At 43.5% G+C, this 23,761-nt stretch overlaps 1 protein-coding gene across 1 annotated transcript in view; it reads right to left on the reverse strand.

The window, feature by feature from the left end:
- Nucleotides 1–12,633, reverse strand: part of Bpgm (bisphosphoglycerate mutase) — a 28,343-nt gene extending 15,710 nt beyond the window's left edge. Inside the window, exons 1-2 of the mRNA XM_051151755.1 lie at nucleotides 12,491–12,633; nucleotides 1,197–1,857 (exon numbers count right to left, since the gene is read on the reverse strand). Coding sequence (XP_051007712.1) covers nucleotides 1,197–1,797 — 601 coding nt within the window. The 5' untranslated portion in view covers nucleotides 1,798–1,857; nucleotides 12,491–12,633. The remainder of the gene's footprint in view (nucleotides 1–1,196; nucleotides 1,858–12,490) is intronic.
- Between the last annotated feature and the right edge of the window lie 11,128 nt (nucleotides 12,634–23,761).

Here is a 23,761-nt window from a genome sequence, read left to right on the forward strand (position 1 = left end):
TAAATGGCATCAGTGAGAACACAGTCACCCTCCTCTTCGTTGAGGGTTTCCTGGTCCTTGGTGGAACAGCCTTGTACCCTGTTATTAGAGCACAGTATTGGAGATAGGAATGCCTTGAACAGGATGTACATATGTTCTCACTCTTTTTTTTTTTTTTCCTGGAACTGAGTTTCACAAGCAGCAGCAGATGTTTATTGCGGAGTCTCTGTACTCCTTTCTTTTAGAGGGAAGTGAAGATCAGGAAGGCCACTTAAACCTCACTGCCACCCAATCAAATTATCGAATTAAATCATTTCTTAAATAAAAGCAGACTGTATCATCTTTCTTTTCAGTTTAATGAGTGGCCTCAAAAAGATGATTTATTAGCCGGGCACAGTGATGCACACCTTTAATCCCAGCACTCAGGGACGGAGGGGCAGGTGGATCTCTGTGAGTTCGAGGCCAGCCTGGTCTACAAAGCGAGTCCAGGACAGCCAGGTCTGTTACACAAAAAAGCCCTGTCTCAAACAACCAAAACCCAGTTTGCTCTATAAACCAACTCCTGTAGTTTTTGGCGTTCACTGTACAATTGCTTCAGTATATGTGGTCTAAACAGAGCCAGCTCGAGGTGGCCTCAGACTCGGGCTTTTGAATTCCTCTTTCAACCTCACCTTGGCTACTGTGTCGCTACCGATAGGCAAACTTCTTTTTCAGAGCCTCTACTAGGAGGGCAGCGGCGTCGGCAGTCTCCACTGGCCTAAGCTGTGCAACCCTCTCTGACCCCTTGACTGACTGCAGCTCACACTGTTCCTCTCTTTAACGATCTCTAGCATACTCGCTCCCTTTCTTATCCTGTTTTCATTTTACAACAGAAGCCACATGACCCTTCAGATGAGAGCTCCTCAAAGTGCAGAGCCCCTAAAGCAGCGGCTATCACCAGGCACTGCTAAGAGACACAAGGCCTTAACCGTACCTCGGTTCTGAAACTCTGAGGGAATGACCCACGACTGTCACACTGAACTTCCCCAAGTGACTGACGGACACTGACACAGCCACTGTGAACACCAAAACTTGCCAGGGCTCCTTAAATATGAAGTGCTGAGGGGTGTAAAGAGGGAAGGGTGTTGTGGGGCAGCACACTACACCTCAATTTCTAGAGCGAGACCCAACCGCAATACTTAGGAAGCTCTGAGGCAGGACAGGAAGCCAGTCGGTACCTTCGAGATGTTTCAGGAGGGCTCTGCTGCTGTTCCCGTGAGCAGATATCAGGATGGTCTTGCCCTTTAGTATTTCCGGGGCAATCCTTTCCTTCCAGTAGGGAAGAAGTCTTTCCAGGACATCCTTCAAGCTCTCGGACCGCGGCAGTTGCTCCAAGGGCACATCGCACACTTTATACCTCCGGTCACTGTAGATCTCATGGAAGTAGGGATGAGACTCCTCGATAGGAGGCGGGGTCACGTTGTAGCTTCTCCGCCAGAGCCTCACCTGCTCTTCACCGTGATTCAGAGCCATCTTCTCTCTGTTGAGGCCAATCAGGGCCCCATAGTGACGCTCGTTCAAGCGCCAGGAGCTCTCCACAGGGACCCACTCCTGCCCCAGCTCTTCCAGGATCAGCCAGGCTGTGTGAATGGACCGGTTGAGGATGGAGGTGAAGACGAGGTCAAACTCAAAGTTCAGCGCTTTGAGCTGCTTCCCACAGTTGCGCGCTTCCTCCAGTCCGTCACTGTTAAGTTTCTGGTCCACCCAGCTACAAAAGCGGTTCTGCTTGTTCCACTCACCCTCGCCGTGTCTCAGTATAATAAGTTTGTGCTTGGACATGCTGGTGGCTACACTTCCCTGCTGTTCTCAGTGGGATAATGTCCAAGGACAGCCGAATAGCTAGAAAGAAAAGACAAAAGCTACAAATTATATTCCTTATTCAAATGCCTACAGTAACAGAGAACAATTATACAGCAGCCGGTTTCTAAGATAAAGTGAAATTCCTTTGAACAGTTTTGACGTCAAACAGCTGGTGTTCATTCACAACGACACGTACAGGAACACTCTTCAGATAATTACAGACAACCTTGTTGACTTAACTTTTCTGATGCCTAGATAGTATGTTAATTGTATGACATAAAACGACAACACTCCTTTCTAATAGTGTGTTTCTACTCAACAAGCAGATACCTTATGCTTATTAAAAAGAGGACAGAATGAGGTATAGATCACAAGGAGAGTGACCAGCAGCTGGGAAGGCCAGATTCTAGCCCCTGACTCTACACCAAAGCATCCTTCTCTCTTGGGGTTCTCGGTGTTTTTCCATTCTACCTCATTATGGGCATTACAGAACATGTTAACCCAATGAAGCGCTACATCTAGGTCACACATCTCTCTGACAGGAGGCAACCAGCTCTCTGATGCTACAGGCTTACAAATCTAGGGTATGGAGAGACGCCTGAATTCAACATTCAAGCAGAATTATAAATGCTATAAAGTAGCCTTAACAAGAGCAAGTGTGGCACCTCACTGAAGTAATTTTTCACCTGCCATTGGCAGGAATAAATCCGGATGCAAAACAAGCTATCAACTGTAAGCAGCTGAGAAATAGATGCTGCCTGCAGGAGCAGATTAACAGAAACAAGTCTGTGGGGGTGCAGGGAACCACACTGATAAGAAAGCCTTGCCTCCTCCTCCTCCCTCAGACTGCAGAATTCTCACATCAGCCACATACTGTGAGGAGAGTCTATAAAGCAACCTAAAAGATATTCCAAGCTCCCAACTCCCGTATGCTGTTGCTATTGCCCCAAAAGTCTCAGGGCCTACTCTGTCCCCTCTAGACGAACGGGCCACTGGCCACACATTGCTCAGCTGGCCCTGCCCATCTCTACCCCAGTGTCTTTTTCCACACTGGGGAGCAAAGAGGACATGACCACCAGGGCCTGGCTTCTGCTGCTCTTGCCAACCACCAGTAACTGGAGATCTGTCTGTCCTGCCGAAGCCATGACTTATGCAGTTATAGAACAGCCAGTGACAGCGTTTGGAGCAGTCTGTCTTGATTGTACTCTTTTTGAGTAATTCCTAGAGATTCTGAAGGGGGAAAGCCCCAATCAAATAAGGCTTCGGGGATGGGGTGGTGGTGGTGGTGGTGGTGGCGGTGGTGGTGGTGGAGGTGGTTTGAAAATAGCTGAAAGGCTACAAGAATTAGAGTTAATTCTCTTTCTTGCTGAGCTTCATGTTTGATGTTTGTGCATATGGATAACGGGTGCACCCAGTGCCTAGAAGAACCAAGGCTCGTGTGGAAGTGCCTCACCAAGCTGGGAAACTGCAGGAAGATGGAAAAATGCCTACCCTCTTGCCTCAGAGGGGCATCGAGGACGGAAGTCACCTAGGCAGCGCTTTGACAAGTGACTCTTTTTTCTTTTCCTTCCTTCCTTCCTTTCTTTTCTGGCTTTTAGAGATTGGGTTTCTCTGTGTAGCTCTGGCTGTCCTGGACTTGCTTTGTAGACCAGGCTGGCCTCGAACTCACAGCGATCTGCCACCTCACTGGTGACTCTTTATCCCCAGGGGATAATCACAGTGATGAGGTTCCCACTTCACCCAGGAAACACCAAGCAATGAACTCATGTGGATGGGTATGGTACAGAGTTAGAGTTGTGCATAAAGATGAAAACTGCATGTGTGTGTGTGTGTGTGTGTGTGTGTGTGTCTGTCTGTCAGTCTGTTTTGTCAGCATGTACGTCTGTGCCCGGTACCCTCAAAGGCCAGGGCAGAGTGAGAGATCCCTAGAGTTACAGACGGTGTGAGCCACCATGCAGGTGCCAAGAATCAACACCAGGTCCTCTAGAAGAGCAGCCCGTGCTCTTAGATGCTGGACCATCTCTCTAGCCCCAAGAAGGGCATTTTTATATTCCTGCTTTCAAGAGCCTCTGTCAGCCAAGTAATAGAAGCTTCAAGACGACTGAAAACCACACCCAGTCTCACAAATTATGTGTTTTGTTTTGTGGGTAAGAAATGAGAAGCCAGCCATCATCTATCCGGCAGAAGTAAGAAGCCTGCAGGATAAATGGTGAGTGGAGGAATTTTCCCTTGTCACTTAGGGGAGAGGCTTCTGAGCATCGCTGCCTGAGGGATGGTCCTGACTGGGGAACAGAGGTTAGGAAGACTCGCCCACTGTGGCTGGGGAGCTCCCTGACTGAGACCCATGACTGTTTGAAAGGGAATGGAACATCAGTCCCGGGCATGAGTACTGCCCTCCGCTCCTGCCAGTGGGTGGAGAGTGACTACCTTCACATCCCTGCTGCCTGGAACAGCTTGACATGATGGCCTGGAACCTGGAACTGACCCAAGTAAACCCCTTCTCCTTCAATTGTCTGTCAGAGTATTTTATCACAGCGATGGAAAAGAAACCAAGACAGGCACAGGTGTGGTGGACAAACTCTATAAGCAAAAGCACTTCTCAGGGGAAGCAAACAAGTAGTGATGGCATCACCAGTACTCAGATCTGATCACCAAGCTTCCCGGTCTCTTAATCTGATGCAACTGCTTCTGTGTTTTTTGAAAAATAATTCTGATTTTCTTTTACTGAAAATTATCTATAGTGGAACAGCCACAAAACTATGCATTTTCCTTCAGTCTGACATCCCGGAGGGGAACACAGGTTACAGACCAACTTCGAGCATCTATCTCAGGTAGCTTAACCCTCCTACTCTCTTATTTGGTGCTATCAACTAATTTCCTCTGTAACCAGCCGATGAAGATGTGCAAAGGCACTGTTGAGTTTGCAACTCTTAAGCATCTGTTGAAGCTGGCCTGCCAAATGTTTAGCAATAAACATGAGACACGTGTCAGTTTGACAGGTTCAAGGCAGGGGCTGCACACTCAAGCATCTTCATGTGTCAGACTGACACATGAAGAAGGCGCCACTGGACCACAGGCAGTAGCCAGCAGAACGGTGACTTCTGAGGCATGTAAGTGCCTAATGGAAGCAACTCTTGAAAAAAAAAACTGGGGCTTTTCTATAACCCATGCTCCTCCTTCCTCAGCACAGGGCAGAGAGAGAGAGAGAGAGAGGGAGAGAGAGAGAGAGAGAGAGAGAGAGAGAGAGAGAGAGAGAGAGAGAGAGAGAACATGTGCTTGTGTGTGTTCGTGTGTGCGCGTGTATGTGTGTGTGTATGTGTGTGTGTGTACACGCTGCAGTCTTAGTGTGGGAATCTAGGCTCAATGGATTTCACTTCACAGAATCATCTCCAGTCACAACTTGTCCCTTCAGGTCTAAGCAACCATTTCAGAAAATGAACTGAGATGCACGAACACAGAAAAAAGCTTAGCTTGTTACTGCTAGAGATAGGCCAAGCAGTACCACAACTTATAAAGAACTACCTTTGAAACTAAGAATATACCTCTCTCATGCCCAACTCATACTCCTTTCCTTAAAACCTCAAGCTTTTTTGTTGTTGTTGTTTTGTTTTTGCTTTGTTTTGTTTTGGGTAAAGCTTTCCACTCTGTAGTCACTTCCTATGGCTATTCTTTTTATGTCTCAGCAAGTTACTGACATTGAAATTAGGCACTAATTTCCAATCAGTAGCTTACTACCAAAAAAGGCTGCATACGTTACTGGGTTATTAGTTCTTAGTGTTTCTTTCCTTTTGTTGTTTAGCTAGTGTGTGGGTGTTTTGTTGGACTGTCTGTCTGTGTGCCACACACAGGATGTCTGGTGGCTACAGAGGCCAGAAGAGGGAGTCAGGACTGGAGTCACAGACAGTTGTGGGATGACATGTGGCTGATGAGAATTGAACCTGCGTCCTCTGGAAGAGCAGCAGTGCCCTTAACTGCTGAGCCATCTCTCCAGTCCCAGCTCCTTCCTTTTCAGGTAGAGTGTGCTTGAAGAAAAAGTTTACTAAACCAACGCATCCGTTACATGATTCTTGTCCATTGTTCCTTTCCTTTCTCCCCACTGCTTTTCCTTCTTCCAGACATTTTCTTCTTCTTATTATTATTATTTATGGTTTCGTGTGTGTGTGTGTGTGTGTGTGTGTGTGTGTGTGTGTGTGCGCGCGCGCGCACTTTATATGTGTGTGTATGTGCACATATGCGTGTATATACAGGCAAGAGGCTGCTGGCCAGGTGTTTATCTCTATTTCTTTTCACATTATCATCATCATCAGATACATGACTTCATGTTAACCCAAATCTTATAAATTAAATGACTAGCTGACTAGGAGCCCTCAGGGACTCTCCTGTCCCAATCTCCCCAGGGCTAGGAGTATAATAAGTATGTGCCCCCAAGCCTAACTTTTTATATAGCTCCTGGAAATCCAATTCAGGTTTCCAAATTTACATAAGACTGTGCCATTTCCCCGGTCCTAGACATTATTTTCTTAGTCCTCTAACTATGAATGTGTGCCTCATCTACTCTACTGTAGTGATTTCTCAAAAGGCAACGAATAGTCACTTCTACAAGGAGACCAGCTTCTCTCAGGGCCCATGCTGCTCAGACTCTTTTCGGAAGCCAATTACGACCTCAGGACAAACATATGCTAGCATTTCCGTACTGCGTTTCCTGCAGCTCTCCTACTTTTACTTTCTGGTCTTGGATTTCCATTTTATCCTACTTCACCTATGCTATGATGGTGGCCACGGTCGTGGTGGCAGCAGTGATGGTGGCGGTGGTGGCAGCGGCAGTGGCAGTAGTCTTAACCACAGCAGTTGATTCAGAGTGCGTGTTCAAACCTTCAACCACTGTTCATGGAGTACTTTCTATTGTCCCCACTTTACAGATGCAGAACTGAAGGAAAGAACTTGCCTAGGGTAACACGGGTTGTAAATGACAGAACTACAATTCGGTCTCAGTTTGGCCCCAAGGATACACCAGTGTCCTGAGCCACTCTGTTACACTGGCATCCTCAAACCCAAGGCTCTGACCTCAAATCTTGAAACCCCAATTATCTTTCCACTACCTTCAACACATTAAAATGAATGATTCATAAACTGAAAGCTCAATCCCCCTAAACCTTCCCAGCCCAGTCAACTCACTCATTCTGCAAATGTGCAGAAATGCTGCTGGGGCACAGCACAATGGCAGGCCTGTGAGGAAGACAGGGCCAGCATGGATTATGTCTTCAAAACACCAGTGAGGGATGCTGACTTGTATGGACATGTCTGTGTGTCACTAAGAAGCGAAAGTCCTTAACATCATGAGACGCTCTTCACTCATACAATAGGAAGAGTAGGAAGGGAGAAATGGCCTCGCCTTCATAGACATAGCGTTATTTAGGGTGAATTGGAAAGATATTTAAATTTAGACTGATTAAAAAAAAAAAAAAAAAAAAAAGAAGAAATGGAGTTCTAGCCTAAGGTAAAAATCAGGAACAGGTGCAGAGAGAGAAAACAGTAGGTCCATTCAAAATGGCTGAAGCTGTAAGTAGACTACTATTCATTCTGATTTGCCTAAAGCAGTATTGCTTTATGCTTTTTCCTTTCCCAGCAGTTATTACGAAGGCCCCTTTCACACCTAAGTGTCCCATTTGGAAAATTATATGGTCACTCTGTATAGGGTATAATCAGGAAGTAGGCGGAGACTACTCCAGAAAGATAAAAGTGAATGGCAGCTTCAGAAGGGCTGTGTGCCAACGAATGCAGACTCTTCTGTAACTATGGAGACACCATTAAAGGCTTAACAGCATGCACTTGAGGACCAAGCAGCATTTCCACTTACAGAGAAGTATAAAATATTAGCTGTGAAAGGTTTTGCAGTAACGCTGGTAACATGTAGTGACAACCTGGACCAGGAAGATGGCTGTTAAAAAGAAATAAAGATAAAGTGAGAAAGAAACCACAGCTTAGCTAAGATGCCAAGATGTTGGAAATATTTCCTGTGAAAATACAAGCAGTGAAACTTTTTTGTGGCTCTACAGATTGTATATCTGTACATATAACTATGTTCAGTTGTATAATTCTATGTCTGTGGCTGCAAGCATCTGTATGCAATACATAAGTGACGCAATTTGATGATGGCATCATAATTAGAATGCTATATTATTTTCATGTGATATATGGTCACTAATAGATTAATTTAAGCAATTTAAAATGCAAAAAAGCCCCACCCATTTCTATCTTGTGGGCTATAGAAAAACAATGGGCCAGAAGACATTTTTCACCAGTTATAATGAAGGCCTTTCATTATGTTGTATGTTGAAATTTCATATACATATATTTCATATGCATGTTGAAATTCCATCTAGATTATAAAACAAAAGGGTTTTTTTTTTCTACAAATGCTACCATGAAGCTGTGTTTCAAAATTAGATGCATTTGACAAGGTAGAAACAGAGAGGTGCGCTGACAGGTGAGTGATGGCCATGCAAAGCCGACTTACTGAGGAAACACGACTGTTTCAGAACCTCAGAGGACTTTCAGCATCCACCTGGCTCCTGATTCCGGCCTCTGCCCACCATCAAGCCACACAATTTTCATATTCTTTCCCCATTCGGTTTACAAATTAACGCTACTAGGACTTGGCTTCCTCCTTCCCTCAAGTGTTCAAAAGTCATGTACACCTGAGACTGCCGTACCAAACATAACTCATGACGAGATGGATAAATCGCAGTGCAAAACAGAATCCACAACTTCCCTTTTAAAAATAGCAATGATGTGTGAAGTAATATCTCATAAGGGCCATGGGGCCAGAGTCATTAAGTTCCAAAGCTGACTCTTAAGAATTAACTATACAAAACCCAGATCCTTAGTCGAGATCTTCACTGCGAAGCTCTCGGCAGCCGTTATTTCCCACTGCGTGAGGGATCCAACTTAATGCAAGAGGAGCTGGCTATATTTGGGGACAAAGAGAAAGAGACCAATGTCTCTGATCAATTAAAAAGGAACAGTTCTTGAGGCAAATGAAACCCATGATTTAATTCCTTAGAGTTTCAAGTATCTTAACAAAACATGCTTGTTAAAGTAATTTTTATTCACCTGATTGTCATCTCGGAGGGGTACTGCCTCCATCTGCTGACGTAGGCCTAGTCCTGGAAGCTTCTAGTCTAGAATCTAGGCCTAGAATGTTTTGGCCTCTGAGACTTACTGCTGAATAGGCTCACCCTTTCTGGTTCTCTCTGAACACTGGCTGGCTGGTTCAAGTCGGCTGTTCTGACTCAAAACTCCTCTCCAAGCTGATTCCAACCAGCTTCTCTCAGCTTCTGACTTTTTCCTCTGCTTGGCCTCACACTAACTCTAGCAATGTGGTCTAATCTTCTGGCTCATTCTGTCTTCATCTGTGTCTAGTTTGTTCTTTCTTCAACCTGTCTCTGTAAAAATGTACTGGTAAAGCTGCCTCTGAATCCCACAAACTGAACTGCCAGGATCTCAACTCCACTGCACTGCCTCTCAACTCACTGATCTAACCAAACTCCCGAACAGCACTGACTAGAACTCAGAGATCTTTCACACCTCTATCTCCTGGGTGCTGGGATTAAAGGTGTGTCTATATTCCAGCCAGATCACACAGACCTGGAAGGTCTTTGGGTGTGATTTCTTGCCAAAGCAGCCATGTTCTGTATTAAAATCCCTCTACACATGCCTTTCCCAGACTCATGCTCAATATTAAAACTTCAAACTGAGTCCTAAAAGCACTTAATATTTTATGACCTATTATTTTCCTAAAGGTTGATATGGTAACTTTTCTCTTTGTATGTGCAGCTCAAAGAACACCTCTGCACAGATGCGGCCACTCACAGTTGTCTCTCAGACACTAAAACACTCTCATCCTTCAACTTTACATCTACTAACATACTAACATCACACGCATGCATGCACACGCGTGCGCGCGCGCACACACACACACACACACACACACACACAGAGAGAGAGAGAGAGAGAGAGAGAGAGAGAGAGAGAGAGAGAGAGGATTCCAAATTACAGCAGGCAGAGCCCCTGCTACATGAAAGAGTTACCAAGTGTAACAAGGAGATGTGACTTTGCCTGAGCTGCAGTACCTGTTCCAGCCTGCTTGGAATCACCAGCGTGTGCAACACCCACTCAAGATTCTCCTTTTCTGTCCCCGGCTACTTCCCTAGGGTGGTAGATTTGTCAACACAAACTGTGTCCATCAAATCCCAAAAGTACAGAGCCAAGAGGCCTGCGCAGAAGCCCAGCTTAGCAGCTTACTGACAGTTTAATCATGAACATATTAAATTCTTTGGATCCCAGGTTCCATGCCCATAAGAAAAGCAAAGCCACTACTCTCTTAGGGAATAGTAGATGAACTATGGTGAAGTGCTCTACCAAACAGTGGGAGGTAGAGGGGACTAGGCTTTAGCTAACTCATGGAGACTGGCACAGACTGCCTTCTAGTGGGCTGACGGTGTGACTATACATGAAATCTAGGAGTAAAGTAACATGAGGGAAAGGTTACAAAGGAGAAACTTAAAACAGAAGAAAGAAAACTGCAATCAAACGCGGGTGACGTGAATGTGGAACGGACTGCGTAGTCCTAGCAACACACCAATTACTACTATAGTCTGCAACCCAAATGTATTAGTAAAGGGGTCAACGTTAGGTTTATATTCTGTAAAGTAGTTTCATCACATCTTTTTACTGAAAGGCTTTTGTCACTGCTATCTTTTGATCGAGGGTCTCACACTATGTGGCCGTAGTTTTGCAGCAATCCTCTTGCCTCAACCTCCTAAATCCTGGGGTTACGGGAGCAGGGCATCACGCCCAGATATTAATACCTTTATTCTCTTCCTCCAAACATCACCTCATACTTGATTTCAATTCCAAGAATGTTCAAGAAGCCACCAGCGAAGCACTTTGTGTCCTCTGTTCTCTAGACACACGAAGTTGGATGCACGGATGATGAATTTAGCCATGTCAATCACTACTTAAAGCGAAACAACCCTATTAACCTCAATAAACTATAAGAGGTAAAAAGAAAAAGAAACTAAAAACAAAATACCCAAACACTAATAGTGGTTGCCTCAAAGTAATGAGACTAAAAATTTTTTTTCTATCTTATACTTCTATACTCCTCTTTTTAAAACTTTTTTTTTTTTTTTTAAAAAAACCAATTATCTTCTTGGTTTGGTTCACCTTAAATATGGGCACAAAAGAACATGTCTTTGCCGCTTGCACTTTTATTTGATACAGAATTCAATACAGTGAGATTTTCCTTGTGGACTTGGTAGTACAAAATTGTCTAATTATCTTTACTTTTAGGTAGACGTTAATAAGGGTATGGGCCTCAGAAATGTAACTTCTTCTTTAAAAAAAAAAAAAAAAAAAAAAAGTGAAAATTGAGCTGGAGAGATGGCTCAATGGTTAGGAGCACTTGCTCTTCCAGAGAACCAGGTTCCTTTCCCAACACCAACATGATGGCTTACAGGCATTTGCTCCAGTTTCAAGGGGTCCAAAACACCCTCTTCTGGTCTCCATGGATACTAGGCACACACGCAGTCCACATGCATACATTCAGGCAAAACACTCACACATAAAAATAAATCTTTTTAAAAAAGATATGAAAATTAAAGAGTCAGCACTGAAATGATTTAAGGTCACTCACATAGTAACAACTCCTGGACTAAAGCCAGTGTTGTGGCTTCTAATTCACTGTTCACTCACTATGCCATTCTTGGAATTACATTTTAAATCTCTAACAAAACTCCAACTCCGTCCTGGGAGCATTCATAGTGTGTGATGAACTACAGCAACAGGAAGTTGAGTAAAACCCCATCTCTGGACTCAGGGGTGACAGTTATACAGACAAATTGACATGACTTCCTTTCTTAGATAAATGTGAGCACCTGCTAATGCTTACTTTTTATTTCCGTCAGAAGGTGTCCGAATTTTAGTTAATAGTCCAGGACCACTCACAAGCTAGAAATCCTTCATAATTTAGAATGGAGGGAGGGGGGTCATTGTGAAAAGTCTAATGGTAAACTTCATTACAATGACGCATTTCTTCTGACTTACTGTAGTGAAATGCTTGCTCTTATTCCTTAGAACAAAAGGAATTAGCTTTCTGGGCACCGTGGTGGTTGGTGGTGCTGGTGTGTTTTTAGTTTTCCCCTGAGCCTATAATTCGGTTCCTGAATCACTGCCTATGAGCCCTCTTTGCCTTCCATGCGTTTCTCCCCACCTCCCTTATTAACTTACACTTTTCGGATCAGGTCTGCCTTCACCCTACCTACAGTGTAAAACTCTGATTCCTTCCAGGGTCTCTACTAGCAAAGGCAATTTCCCACACCGCATTTAAGATAGCGTTCAGCATTCCTTAAGCCACCATCACTCCACCGCGGGGTTTATCCTCCAGCTCACAGAACTCACTGTCCTAAAGAGATGGATCCTGAGAAAGGGACGACTGAAACCTGGGAGAGGGACCCGTGAGGGTCGCAGCCTGAGGGGATGGAGCGGGCAACAGATTCCCACCAGATAGTAAAGCCGGGTACGATAGGAACCGGTCTTCCGACGATAAAACACCACGCCACTTAGAAAGGAAATTCTCACAACTGTAACAATCTACAACGAAACCACTCACCTGCAGGGAAGTCACCAGCAGCTGCCGCTCATCAGCGACGCCGGGTTGCCGACACCAGCGAGGGTTCATCACTACAGCAGGTATCGAAGCTCTTTTCTAGCCCAGAAGCCAGAAAGGGCAGAACCAATGGCGCTGTGTATTGGAGAACAGAGCTGTCACTCATCTATGGTCCCGCCCTCTCACCGAGACCCGCCGGGGTTTCTTTCCGGTTTCCCTAATCCCTTGGGTAAAAAGGGATGTTATGATTGGTTTAATGAGGAGACGGACGCCCAGATAAACCAATAAGATGGTAGATTCGGTATGGGTGGGCGGGCTTTAGCCGTAGAGATCCAAACCCAAGAGCGCCTCAGGCAATTGAGAGATTTGATGCCTGCGGTACCGCCAGAACTATTTGAAGTTTCCCATAGGGTCTAAAGTGTCTCAGGGAAACACCTCGGGTCGGCGGAACCGTGGAGGAGACGAGGTGATATTCCTTCTCGTCCGCGGAAAATTTCAGATTCTACTTTGGCTGAACCCGGTAGATCCTTACGGAAACTCGTTTGCCACGCGTAAGCGTCGTAAATAGAGATTAAAAATAAAGCCTTTCAAGTGCCCTATTTACAGATGGTATTTCATTCTTACTTTATCCTAACATTATGAAGGGAAGAGAAACGAATAATAGAATATCCTAAAAGAAAGAGACCTGGAGAATGGGACGGAACTGGGGAGAACTGTAAACTTGGAAAGCCACTTTCTGAAGAGTGGAAATGCCAGCTTGTCACTCGGAGTTGGCTCCAGAGCTCGAGGCGGCTAAGCAGGCTTGAACTCCTCAAGGTTTGAAGCAAGTGCCGCATAGGGAAATAACCCCCTCTTGAGTTCTAAAAGCTGCTCTACCTACTATAAACAAGTCCAATAAGTTTGTGACCATCCATACATTTAGGAAGATAATCTTGTCACAGATTAAACTAATGTGACACATGATGAACTGGTGGCATTAAGGTCTACTTGTAGCAAGTTGTATGGCCCATTTCGCCATTTGTACCAGGGTTTTCAAAGAACAGACATTCATTTCTGGAAGAACAGATTGAAAGCCTTAGGTAGCTCCCAGCAGGCGATCAGCCATCTCTACTGATAGTTGTAATGTGCGTGACGTTTAACTAGCCTTCAGGTTCGGAGCAGCTGGAGGAGGCAGCTTCCTAATCTTACACACTTGCCAACCTGTTCTTTTCATCATGCAGATGAGGACAGGTGAAGCAGAGAGCATTTCCACTGCCCTGTAGTAGCAAAGCTTTCTCCTCAGGAAGGGTAACAGCCCCCTTTCAAAAGCAATCATAAGAAACGGTCATGCAGCATTTGAAATTTAGGGGTACTCTAAGCCTAAGGTTGCCTGCTCATTTGATTTATTTTGATGTTATGAATACCCAATTATGCTAGCTTGTTATATAAAACTTTAACTTGTCTTTTAGAATTAGTCACCAGAATCATGTATTTTTATAAAAGAGAAACAACTGTATCAGTGACTCTCTTAAGTAGGAATTAAGGAGCAAATGTTAGGAGTAAACTTGGTCTTTGTGACACTTATTCACAGAAGCTAGCAATGTCAGGAGTCACCGTTGTCATGGCAAGATTGTTATGGTTATCTAGATAACAATATCATATCCTGGACCCTGTGTTCCGATCATTCCACGAACTGTTTTCCTTGGGAACATTGTCAGAGTGAGTTTGTGCTCACAAAGTTTATCATAAACCCATTTAAGGCAAAGATGACCTTCAAAAATATTAGGCTAATACCTTACTTCACAGGACCTTAGAAAGAAACCTAATCTAGTTCCTTGTACAAATAAATTTTAAGTGATTTGCTCAGAAGTAATTAAGTATTTACAGGGGATTAGGACAAAACCCCGAGGCTGCTAATTTATAATTCTGGTGAAATTCTTTTTGCACCCCCACCTCCCACTAGCAATATATTCCAGCTGTGAGGAATTTAATTCTGAGGTGGAAGAGATGACTCAACAGTGAAAAACAGTATACTACCCTTACAGAGGACCTGAGTTCAGTTCCTAGCACCCACATCTGGTGTCTCACAACTACAACTCCAGCGCCCAGGGACTCCATGGGCACCTACACTTACTGTGCACATTTATACATATAATTTTTTAAAATAAGAAGAAAGCCAGACCAGGTGTTCCATGCCTTTAATCCCAGTACTTGGGAGGCAGAGGCAGGCAGAGTCTGTGAGTTCAAAGCTGGCCTGGGCTACATTTGGAGTTTCAGGAATACTAGGACTATATAGTGAGACCTTGTCTCAAATAGGAAAGGAAAAGAAAAATAACAAGAATGAATATTTAAATATTTAAAATGAGGAATTTCATCCTGATACAGTATAGGTATTATGCAAACAAGTCTGTTTTGCTTCATTATTTCAACTTTTGGTGTAGTCCCATTTTCGTCCAAATAAATGAAAAGGTAAATTATTTTAACCCTGTTATTGCCTCTTTGTCTTTATTGTCTACAAATATTGAAAAATCAGTATCAGCCCATATGATATCTTGGGAATTGTTCCATTAATAACCTAAACAAAGGATCATTTTGTGGTAGCAGTGTACACAGAGGCCATGGTCTTTCACAAATAGGGCTAAGCTGGTCCATAAAGCACAAAAAACATTATCCACTGACTAAGTCTGTTCTATCTTTATCTAGTTTGGCAGAACCATTGTCTTTCTCCAGTAAATTTCGGAGTTAGTCCTATATCCCACGTGCAGGGCTGTCTGCTTATCTTAATATCGGGACACATCTTGAGCTGCCTGTGTGCTGCTTGCTGGGAGTCTCCCACCAACTCTCTCTCTAGTGCAGTAGGCCCATGTCCGTCCTCTGCCTTTGACCTGAGTGTGTGTGTGTACTATATACTATCAATACTATAGCCTAATCTGCCACTACATTCTGCTTGTAGTTTCTCAGCAGCCTCCTGGTAATTCTCCCTGGATCCGCCTTCGTTTTCTTAGGGAACCAGGCTGGTACTATAGTCCCTGACGATACTCCCTGTCTTCTCGCCTAGAGCAGTGACTTCACTCTTCCTCATACAGAACTTTCTCCTTGTGGGTAGGTCACTACCACGTATTTTTCCCTAAATGTTATTTATATACCCATAATGTAATCGCCAAAGAAAACTGAAAATTTGTATAATTCTGTTTATTTCAAATTGGCTTTTTGAGTCAGTATTTGCTGTATAACTCAAGATGATGTTGAACTCAGAATCCTCCTACCTTGTCCTCCAAAAAGGTGGGAACACCAAGCCCTTTTTTTCTTCAATATTTACCTTTTCCAATTTGCATAATTATATTTGTATATTGAGCACAATGTAATGACTTGGTACACATAGGCAGTGGCTTGTGATACAATGGTAATTGACGTTTCTATCCTTCTGCATGTCATTTCTTTGTGCTGGGATCTCTTGGACTCCTTCAGTCTAATTCATTATAAAATGTGTAACTGTATAGTCACCTGACATTGCTGTACATCCTCGAACTAATCCTCTCTAACGGTTTTGGTCACAGTTTCTCAACCCCTTCATATCCTACCCCCTCTTACAAGCCCATGATTTTTACTCTGTACTTCTGTGACATCAGCTTCTTCAGTTTCCATGTGTGAGTGAGTACTTGTGTTGGCCTTTCTGGCCCTCATTGCTCACACAACGTCCTCTGGTTCCATCCCTTCGCCCCCTCCCCATTTTTTAGCTGAGAAAAAAGGCAGGCTGGGTGAAAGAATCACTTGAGTATAAAAGCAGCTGAGGCTTAGTGTCCTGTCTCAGGATGAGTAGCGAAGGCAGACCTATTACTGGGACCTAATAGCGATCCACTAGGGAACAGGGGTTATGGTGGATTCAAAGATACACAGCCTTGTAGGGTATGCACTTTGCCTGCTGTGAGCCCTTCTGGAACCAGTCTGCCTGGTTTCCAGTAAGGACTATTATTCTGTACTGTGTAATCTGGGACAGTTTGTTTAACGTCTTTCTCTCATCTGCTTATATAATGGGCATAGTAAATTGTAATTGCCTCATAAGAATTATATTATTTCAATAATGTCTGTCTTCTTTGCATGGCATGAACTCCAATTCTAGCTTTGAAAGGTACAGGCACTGGCACAGGCACTAGAAAGATGGCTCAGTGATGAAAAACATTTGCTGCTCTTGCAGAGGACTCTCACTGGGTTCCCAGCACCTGCACGAGGAGCTCACGATTATCTATAATTCTAGTTCCAGGGGATCTAACATTATTTTAAGCCTCTGCAGACACTAGCTACCTACACGACACACAAACATGCAGGCAAGCACTCATACACATAAAATAAAAATACATCTTTTTGTAAAAGGTGTTTCAAGGTAAATGACCCAGTATAATTTCTTACAAGTATTGCCAAAGCAACCTGGTTGGTTTTCTCACTTTCTTCTAAGAAAAATAAATGCTGTGTGTCACTTGGAGGCTTTCCAGGGCAGCAAATGGCTGGACCTAGCAGATAAGGTTTCAGGGACTGAGCTCGTAGAGAAAGGCATGTGATTACAGAGTCAAAATAAGTGCTGGGCCATAGATGTCAGTCAGGGAAGAAACCCTGAAGCCTTAGGGGCTGGAGGGTTTCATGGTGAGATACACATTGTAAAGACGTCTAGAGTGCCATAAGAAATCACAACAGACAGGAAACGTCAGCCTGGGATGAAATCCCCTGAAGCTCGAGAGAGCTCTTTTAGGCGCTGGAGAGATGGCTGAGCTCTTAACAGCACATGGTCAGAACCAGGTTCTGAAAGAGGTCCTGACTTCAATCCCCAGCTCCACCCAGGGCCTCCTCCCTTCCCATAATTCTACTTCCAAGGGGTCTGATGCCGTCTCCTGACCTCCATGGGCACCAGGCAGCCATGCATGCAGGCCAAACACACACATAAAATAAAATTTTTAAAAATAAAATTTAAAAATTAAATAAGCTCTTTGAACACAAAATATTCTTTCTCTGGGTGTAAGCGTTTGAGAGACTGCTTGCGGTGCCAGGTAGCACTATTCTAACATACTGCCCCCTACTGGCTTGGACAGCTGTTTCTGCTACCTCCTGGTGCTATTGTATTCTGAGAGGAAACTTTTACCTACCGATCCATGACTCCAGCATGAGGCAGACAAAGCTCATTATGTTTCTATCGACAGTCTCACAGATATTTTTATAAAATAAATTTGGGGAATAACCTGTTTCATTTGTTAGTAAGTTTCCCAGGAGGAAACAGTGATAGTTCTTAATGCATCACCAGGCCTGTTCATTCAGGCTCACTTAAAACTGACATCTGCTGGCCACAGCAGCTCCCGCCTGGCAGAACTCTGTGAGTTTGAAGCCAGCCTGGTCTACAAAGCGAGTCTAAGATAGCCAAAGCTACACAAAGAAACTCTACCCTGAATTCCCCCTACAACAAACAAACAAACAAAACAACCACCACAACAAAAAGCTGACGTGAGGTTTGGGCTCTATGCTGGCTGAGTGCCCTGACTTCTCTTCCACACGGTTGCTCTGTGCGGTGTCAGATACAACAGATATGTTGGCAACCACGGCATGGAAAATCAAGAAGAAAGTTACTCTAAGACAAATGTTGCTTATGAAGTGAGAGCAAAGGAAAAGTCTTTAAAGTCAGATGGCTCTAGGAAAGATGGTGTGCCCAAAAATTCAGGCTGCTGGGATCCATGTTGATTCTTGACAGCTGATGCAACTAGCCACAAGGCCAGTGGCCTGCTTTCTTCGTTTGTTTTGTTTGTTTATTCAGAGTTTCTCTTGGCTATCCTGGGCTCACTTTGTAGACCAGGCTAGCCTCAACCTCACAGAGATCCACCTGCCTCTGCCTCCCAAGTGCTGGGATTACAGGCGTGCTCTCCCACTGCCTGGCTACTTTACTAATGGAACACTAAGCAAATACATGAAGGCCAGTGCATCTATGCCATGCTAGAGATTCTTGCCTGTGGAGAAATCTGTTCAAGGCCCATAGTGAAGGACCTGTGCTCTCTACTCCAAACGCATTATATCGAGCAAAACAAGAGCAGAGAAATCTAACAAAATGCTGTTGCAAATGCTTTCCATAAATTTAGCGTTTTCCTTCAGAAATGTATAGGACCCTATTTCAGGCAGCACATCAAATCAGAAATAATCAACTACATTAGTGTCTCTTACATTTGAAGGGATTAAGGCCCTACGTAAGTTTAGTCTCTGCATAAATAATCAGTCTGGCTCGATGTTCAAGGAAGTCCCGCCCACAACAAACTCACACACATATTCTAATCAGTTATCCTTATAACTTACTATCAGTGAACTGGAGGGAAATATTTAATTCAATGTATTATCTGTCATCTTTCTGTCTTTAAAAGTTTAATAGAGCTGATGGGACTAGAAACAGCATTTTTGAGAACCATGCTTTTTGTTTATTGAAGATATGCATCATAAAATGAATAGGAGAGAACAAGTCCTTTGCTTACAAAATGATAAATGAGTTGCTGAATACTCTTAAAAAATAAACAGGACATAACTTTTACTGCTGCTTGTATTTCTTAAAAATTTATGTGACATACAAGAGCCTTGAGATAATACGTTTTATGATTCCAGTTATATAAAACTAAGAAAAGGCAAAGTTACAGAGATAAGCTACAAATGGGCACTGAGGAGCTTTATAGGTAATGGTGGTGTATTCCCAAGATGGATTATCCTGATGACTACATGTTGTGTTAAACTTTTCAAAACTTATGATTGTGTACTTGAAGTGGGTAATTTACATCTTCAAAAACTTGTAGTGACCACTGGCTTTGGAGCACCAGACAGATATGGACAAATTCTTGCCTTTGCCTAGTTGAGAATGTGTTAGTTATCTCCTCTAACCCTCAGGGTTCTTTTGGGAAGCAGGAATAAAATTTAGCTTTGCCTTGTTGGGAAGTTAACCTAGGGTAATTTAAGGAATTCGCTACATAACAGGTGTCTAGTATTTGCTAATTCCCTTTCTCTCCCAGGGGCACCTAGTGAGTAATTCTGTCCACTGCCCAGCAGATTTCTATTTGCTGTGTCATAAAATGCAGCAAGTGCGGCTGTAGCTTCTTGTGGTGTGCTTGCTTTAGAACGTGACTCTGTTATCCCCACAACTTACGGTCCCATTTCTCTTTCCCTTTCCTGCCAAGCACTAACTTTCTCACCTATATAGACAACAATATTTCTCTGTACTTTCGTACATCGTTTGTTTGTTTGTTTCTGTTGGAGAGGGTGTTGTGCATGGAGAGGGTGTGTGTGGTAGTTGGGGCCTGCACTTGCTGTGCAGACATGCATACTGGGGGCAGAGGTTGACATCTGGGTATCTTCCTCAATTGCTTCTCCATTTTTATTTTTGGTTTTTATCCTTTTAAATAGGGTCTCTCACTGTGCCTGGAGTCCACCATTCCTGCTAGACTGGTTAGTCAGCAGGCTCCCAGGCTCTGCCCGTGTCCGTGCCTGAGGATGAGGGTTACGGATGTGTGCCACCACGCCCAGCTTCACGTGGTGCTGGGGACCTGAACTCGGGTCCTGACGCTCATGCCTCGACCTCTCTGCCTACTGGGCTATCTCCCCAACCCCTGAAACGTGTTTCTTAACCCACTTCATTGAACTAATCCCTAGTTATTATTTTGGTTACTTTAAAGTTATATAATACTTTTAACTAAGACTAGAGAACATTATGTAAAACTGAAATTTACCATGTCCTAATATTCTACTGTGCTTCATAACTTTTCAATTAGACAGATTTGTAAGTTGGTTTACTTTTTTTGTTGTTTTGTTTTCTGTTTTTTGTTTTTGTTTTGTTTTTGTTTTTTGTTTTTTGTTTGGACAATAAAATGTGACTGAGACCAGATTCAGTCTTCTTTCCATTCATAACGCACACAATAACTGACCATTTTCATTGGCATTGTGTAAAGATGATGTGAGTATCTCATGACATGAGATTGAAGAGTTTTGGAAATAATACCCCTATTCCCAATATGGTAGGTATTCATTCATGGTTTCAAATTTTGAAATGTAAAGTTACTGTGGTCAGTCCACTTCATGCCTCAAAGAGCCTGCTTAAGATATATCCATTTATATTTTTTCCTGAAATGATGAACAGAATCAGATAGAAGGTATTTGATTAGGTATTAGGTACATAGCAGTCCCTTTTATATTAAAATTATGCATCATTTGGGGGTTTGTCATTAAAACAAAATACTGAAGCTGGGAAGATGGCTCGCTCAGTAAAGTGCCTCCCATACAAACTGAAGGCCTGAATTTGGATTTCCAAAACCCCTGTAAAGGCCAGGTGTGGTGATATGTGTCTGTAAGTTCAGGGCTAAGGAACCACGTCAGACAGATCTATGGAATTCATTGGCTAGAAAACCTAGTTGAGTGAGTGATCTCCAGGAATGGTGAGAAACCTCGTCATGATGATGATGATGATGATGGTGGTGATGGTGGTGATGATGATGACGATATAATGATAGAGAGCAATGGAGTGAAACATTACATCTCTGGGCTCACATACACACAAATATGTGCTGGACAAACATAAATCCTTGTCATCCCTCCCTCCAGCACTTTATTCTTTCTCTTTAGGCTGTCTGGCTCTCCCTTTCCTTTTTTGGTGACAAGGTCTCAGTGTAGGCCAGGCTGCCTGGAACTCATGGCAATCTTCCTGCCTCAGACTTCCAAGTGCTGGGATTACAGCTGTGATCCATCATGCCTGTTCAGTTTAAAGAACTGGGAGGTAGGATCTCTCTTTGTTTCATCTCTATTCCTTCCTGTCTCACCAGAATCATGTATCTCTACCAGTCACAGCATTCACTCTATAATGTAACTATTTAAATGATGTACTTTATGCACCATTTGCTTTTTCATAGGATAAGTTTTCCAGTGTCTTATTATTTAGTGGCAGACATATTTTTGCCAGACAACAGACATGTCTGTAGCTCTTCAGTAAATCTCAGGGGCTTCGGGCTTCAGTGAGCCTTTCAGGGATCCTTCAGAGACTGGTTAAAACCATTTAGAATGAGTGGCTGTTCTCTTTCCTGGTAAGGCTTTCTCTTCATGTATTCCTTGGTCTGTAACTCTCCTCTTCCCCTTTTCTTTGGATCAATCTTTGTATCTTATCACCAGCACTTATTTTAGAATTAAAAGTCACTACCAACCAACCAGGCTTTCTTTTTTATTTTATCTTTTTTTTCAGGCTTCCTTTTGATGTCTTTTTCTGTGCCCTTTCTATTGTACCTTCACATCATTCATCAATCCCTGCTGCTCGCCGCCACAAAATCTGAAAATCTGAACGAAATGGACAGTTTCTTGACAGACTCCACTTACCAAAGTTGAGTCAAGATCAGGTAAACAAATTAAATAGTCCTGTATCTCCTGTGGAAATAGAAGCAGTCATCAAAAGTCTCCCAACCAAAAAAGCCAAGGGCCAGATGGTTTCAGTACAGAATTCTATCAGACCTTCAAAGAAGAGCTAATACCAATTCTCTTCAAACTATTCCACAAAATAGAAATGGAAGGAACATTACCAAACTCTTTCTATGAGGCCACAGTGACCTTGATACCTAAGCCACACAAAGACCCAACAAAGAAAGAGAATTTCAGACCAATTTTTCTTATGAACATTGATGCAAAATACTCAATAAAATACTTGGAAGTGGATCTGGATCCAGGGGAGCCTGCACAAACTGATGCACCAACGAAGGACCTTCCGTTCAGATCTAGCCAATCGACAGCTCATTGTCCACAGTTGTGGGTAGAGCGGGGACTGACTCTGACATGAACTCTGGTGCCCCCAATTTGATCACTTCCCTTTGGTAGGGAGGCCCTGAGGACACACAGAGGAAGGGGATGCAGGCTATCTAGATGAGACCTGATAGGCTGTGGTCATATGGTGAGGGAGGATGCCCCCCCCCCAGTCAGAGGTCTAGGGGAAGGGAATAGGGCAGAAGAAGGAGGGTGGGTGGGCATGGGAAGATATGAGCAAGGGGATAACAATAGTGATGTAAGATTAATAAATTATAATAAATAAGTAAGCAGAAGCTGAACTGTCAGTGACTTATGAAAACTGACTCTTGAAGGAGAAATAAATAGCTCTGTAATCAATAACAAATGAGGTCCATAGTATAAAATCTTCCCTAAAAAATAATAATACAAATGATTTTATAGATGAGAGTCCTTTGACTCTTCTTCCCAATGCTCTCTGGTCTATGTTTAGGAGAGTAGGAGCAAACCTGACGTGTATCTAGTCCAGTCTCTTCTTTGGAATTGAATGTTCATGAGTGGTGTTAGCAGTAATCTGGGCTCCTCCTTTGCTGTGTGCGCTGAGCGTATTAAGAAGCAGAGGCAGAGGCAGGCAGATCCCTGTGGGCTAGAGGCCAGCCTGGTCTACAGAGCTCATTCCAGAATAGCCAAGGTTACACAGAGAAACCCTGTCCCCCAAAACAAAAACAAAACAAACAAATAAACAAACAACAACAAAAACCCACAAAGAAAAGGAGAAGCAGCAGCAGCAGCAGCAGCAGCAGCCGCCATGGCCCAGTGGTGCTCATCCTTGAGCTGTGTAAGCCAACTGCCTCGTCAGGAATAACTGCTGTTCTGATCCCTACCCTCACGATGTAGCTATCATCTTTATAACTTCAGAACTGTAAAAGCGATTGGGAGGTTTAAACTAAATTTATACTCTGAAAAAAAAAAAAAAAAAAACCAGTAAGAGTATGAGAGAACTTACAGGTGGTCTTCACCTAGCGTCTCTTAACATTAATATCTTACAGAACCCTACCGCAGTGCTCAGGGCCAGGGAATTGGCCTTACCTGAGAACTTCGCTCAGGTTTCGCCGCTGGCTTCCCACGGAGGCCCTTCTGTGTGCCAAGATCTTATCCAGGACCTCATTGGCATTTAGTTGGTTAGTTGTCCTTGGTCCCCTGCAGCCTGTACTTGTTCCTCTCATTTTTCCCCCCACAGCCTTGATACATTTGAAGTGTATACATTATTTTTGCCAGACTTCTCTCAGTTCTGAGTTTGATGTTTTCTTGTCACTGAAGCTATGTATGTTAGCGGAGGGCGCTGTGACGTGGTCCTATGTCACACCATAGCACAGTTTGTGATGTTGATGCCATCCCACGCAGCTGTAGTCACTTGGTGCTTGTGGTCTTGCCAAGTTTCTTTCCTTTAAAAGCATTGTTTTTCTCTTTGTAATTAATAAACATCTTCACAATTATATAAAATGATGTGAACTTTGTTTCTGCCCATACGTC

The sequence above is a fragment of the Acomys russatus genome, chromosome 10 (assembly GCF_903995435.1).
Source record: "Acomys russatus chromosome 10, mAcoRus1.1, whole genome shotgun sequence".
NCBI classification, from domain to species: Eukaryota; Metazoa; Chordata; class Mammalia; order Rodentia; family Muridae; genus Acomys; species Acomys russatus.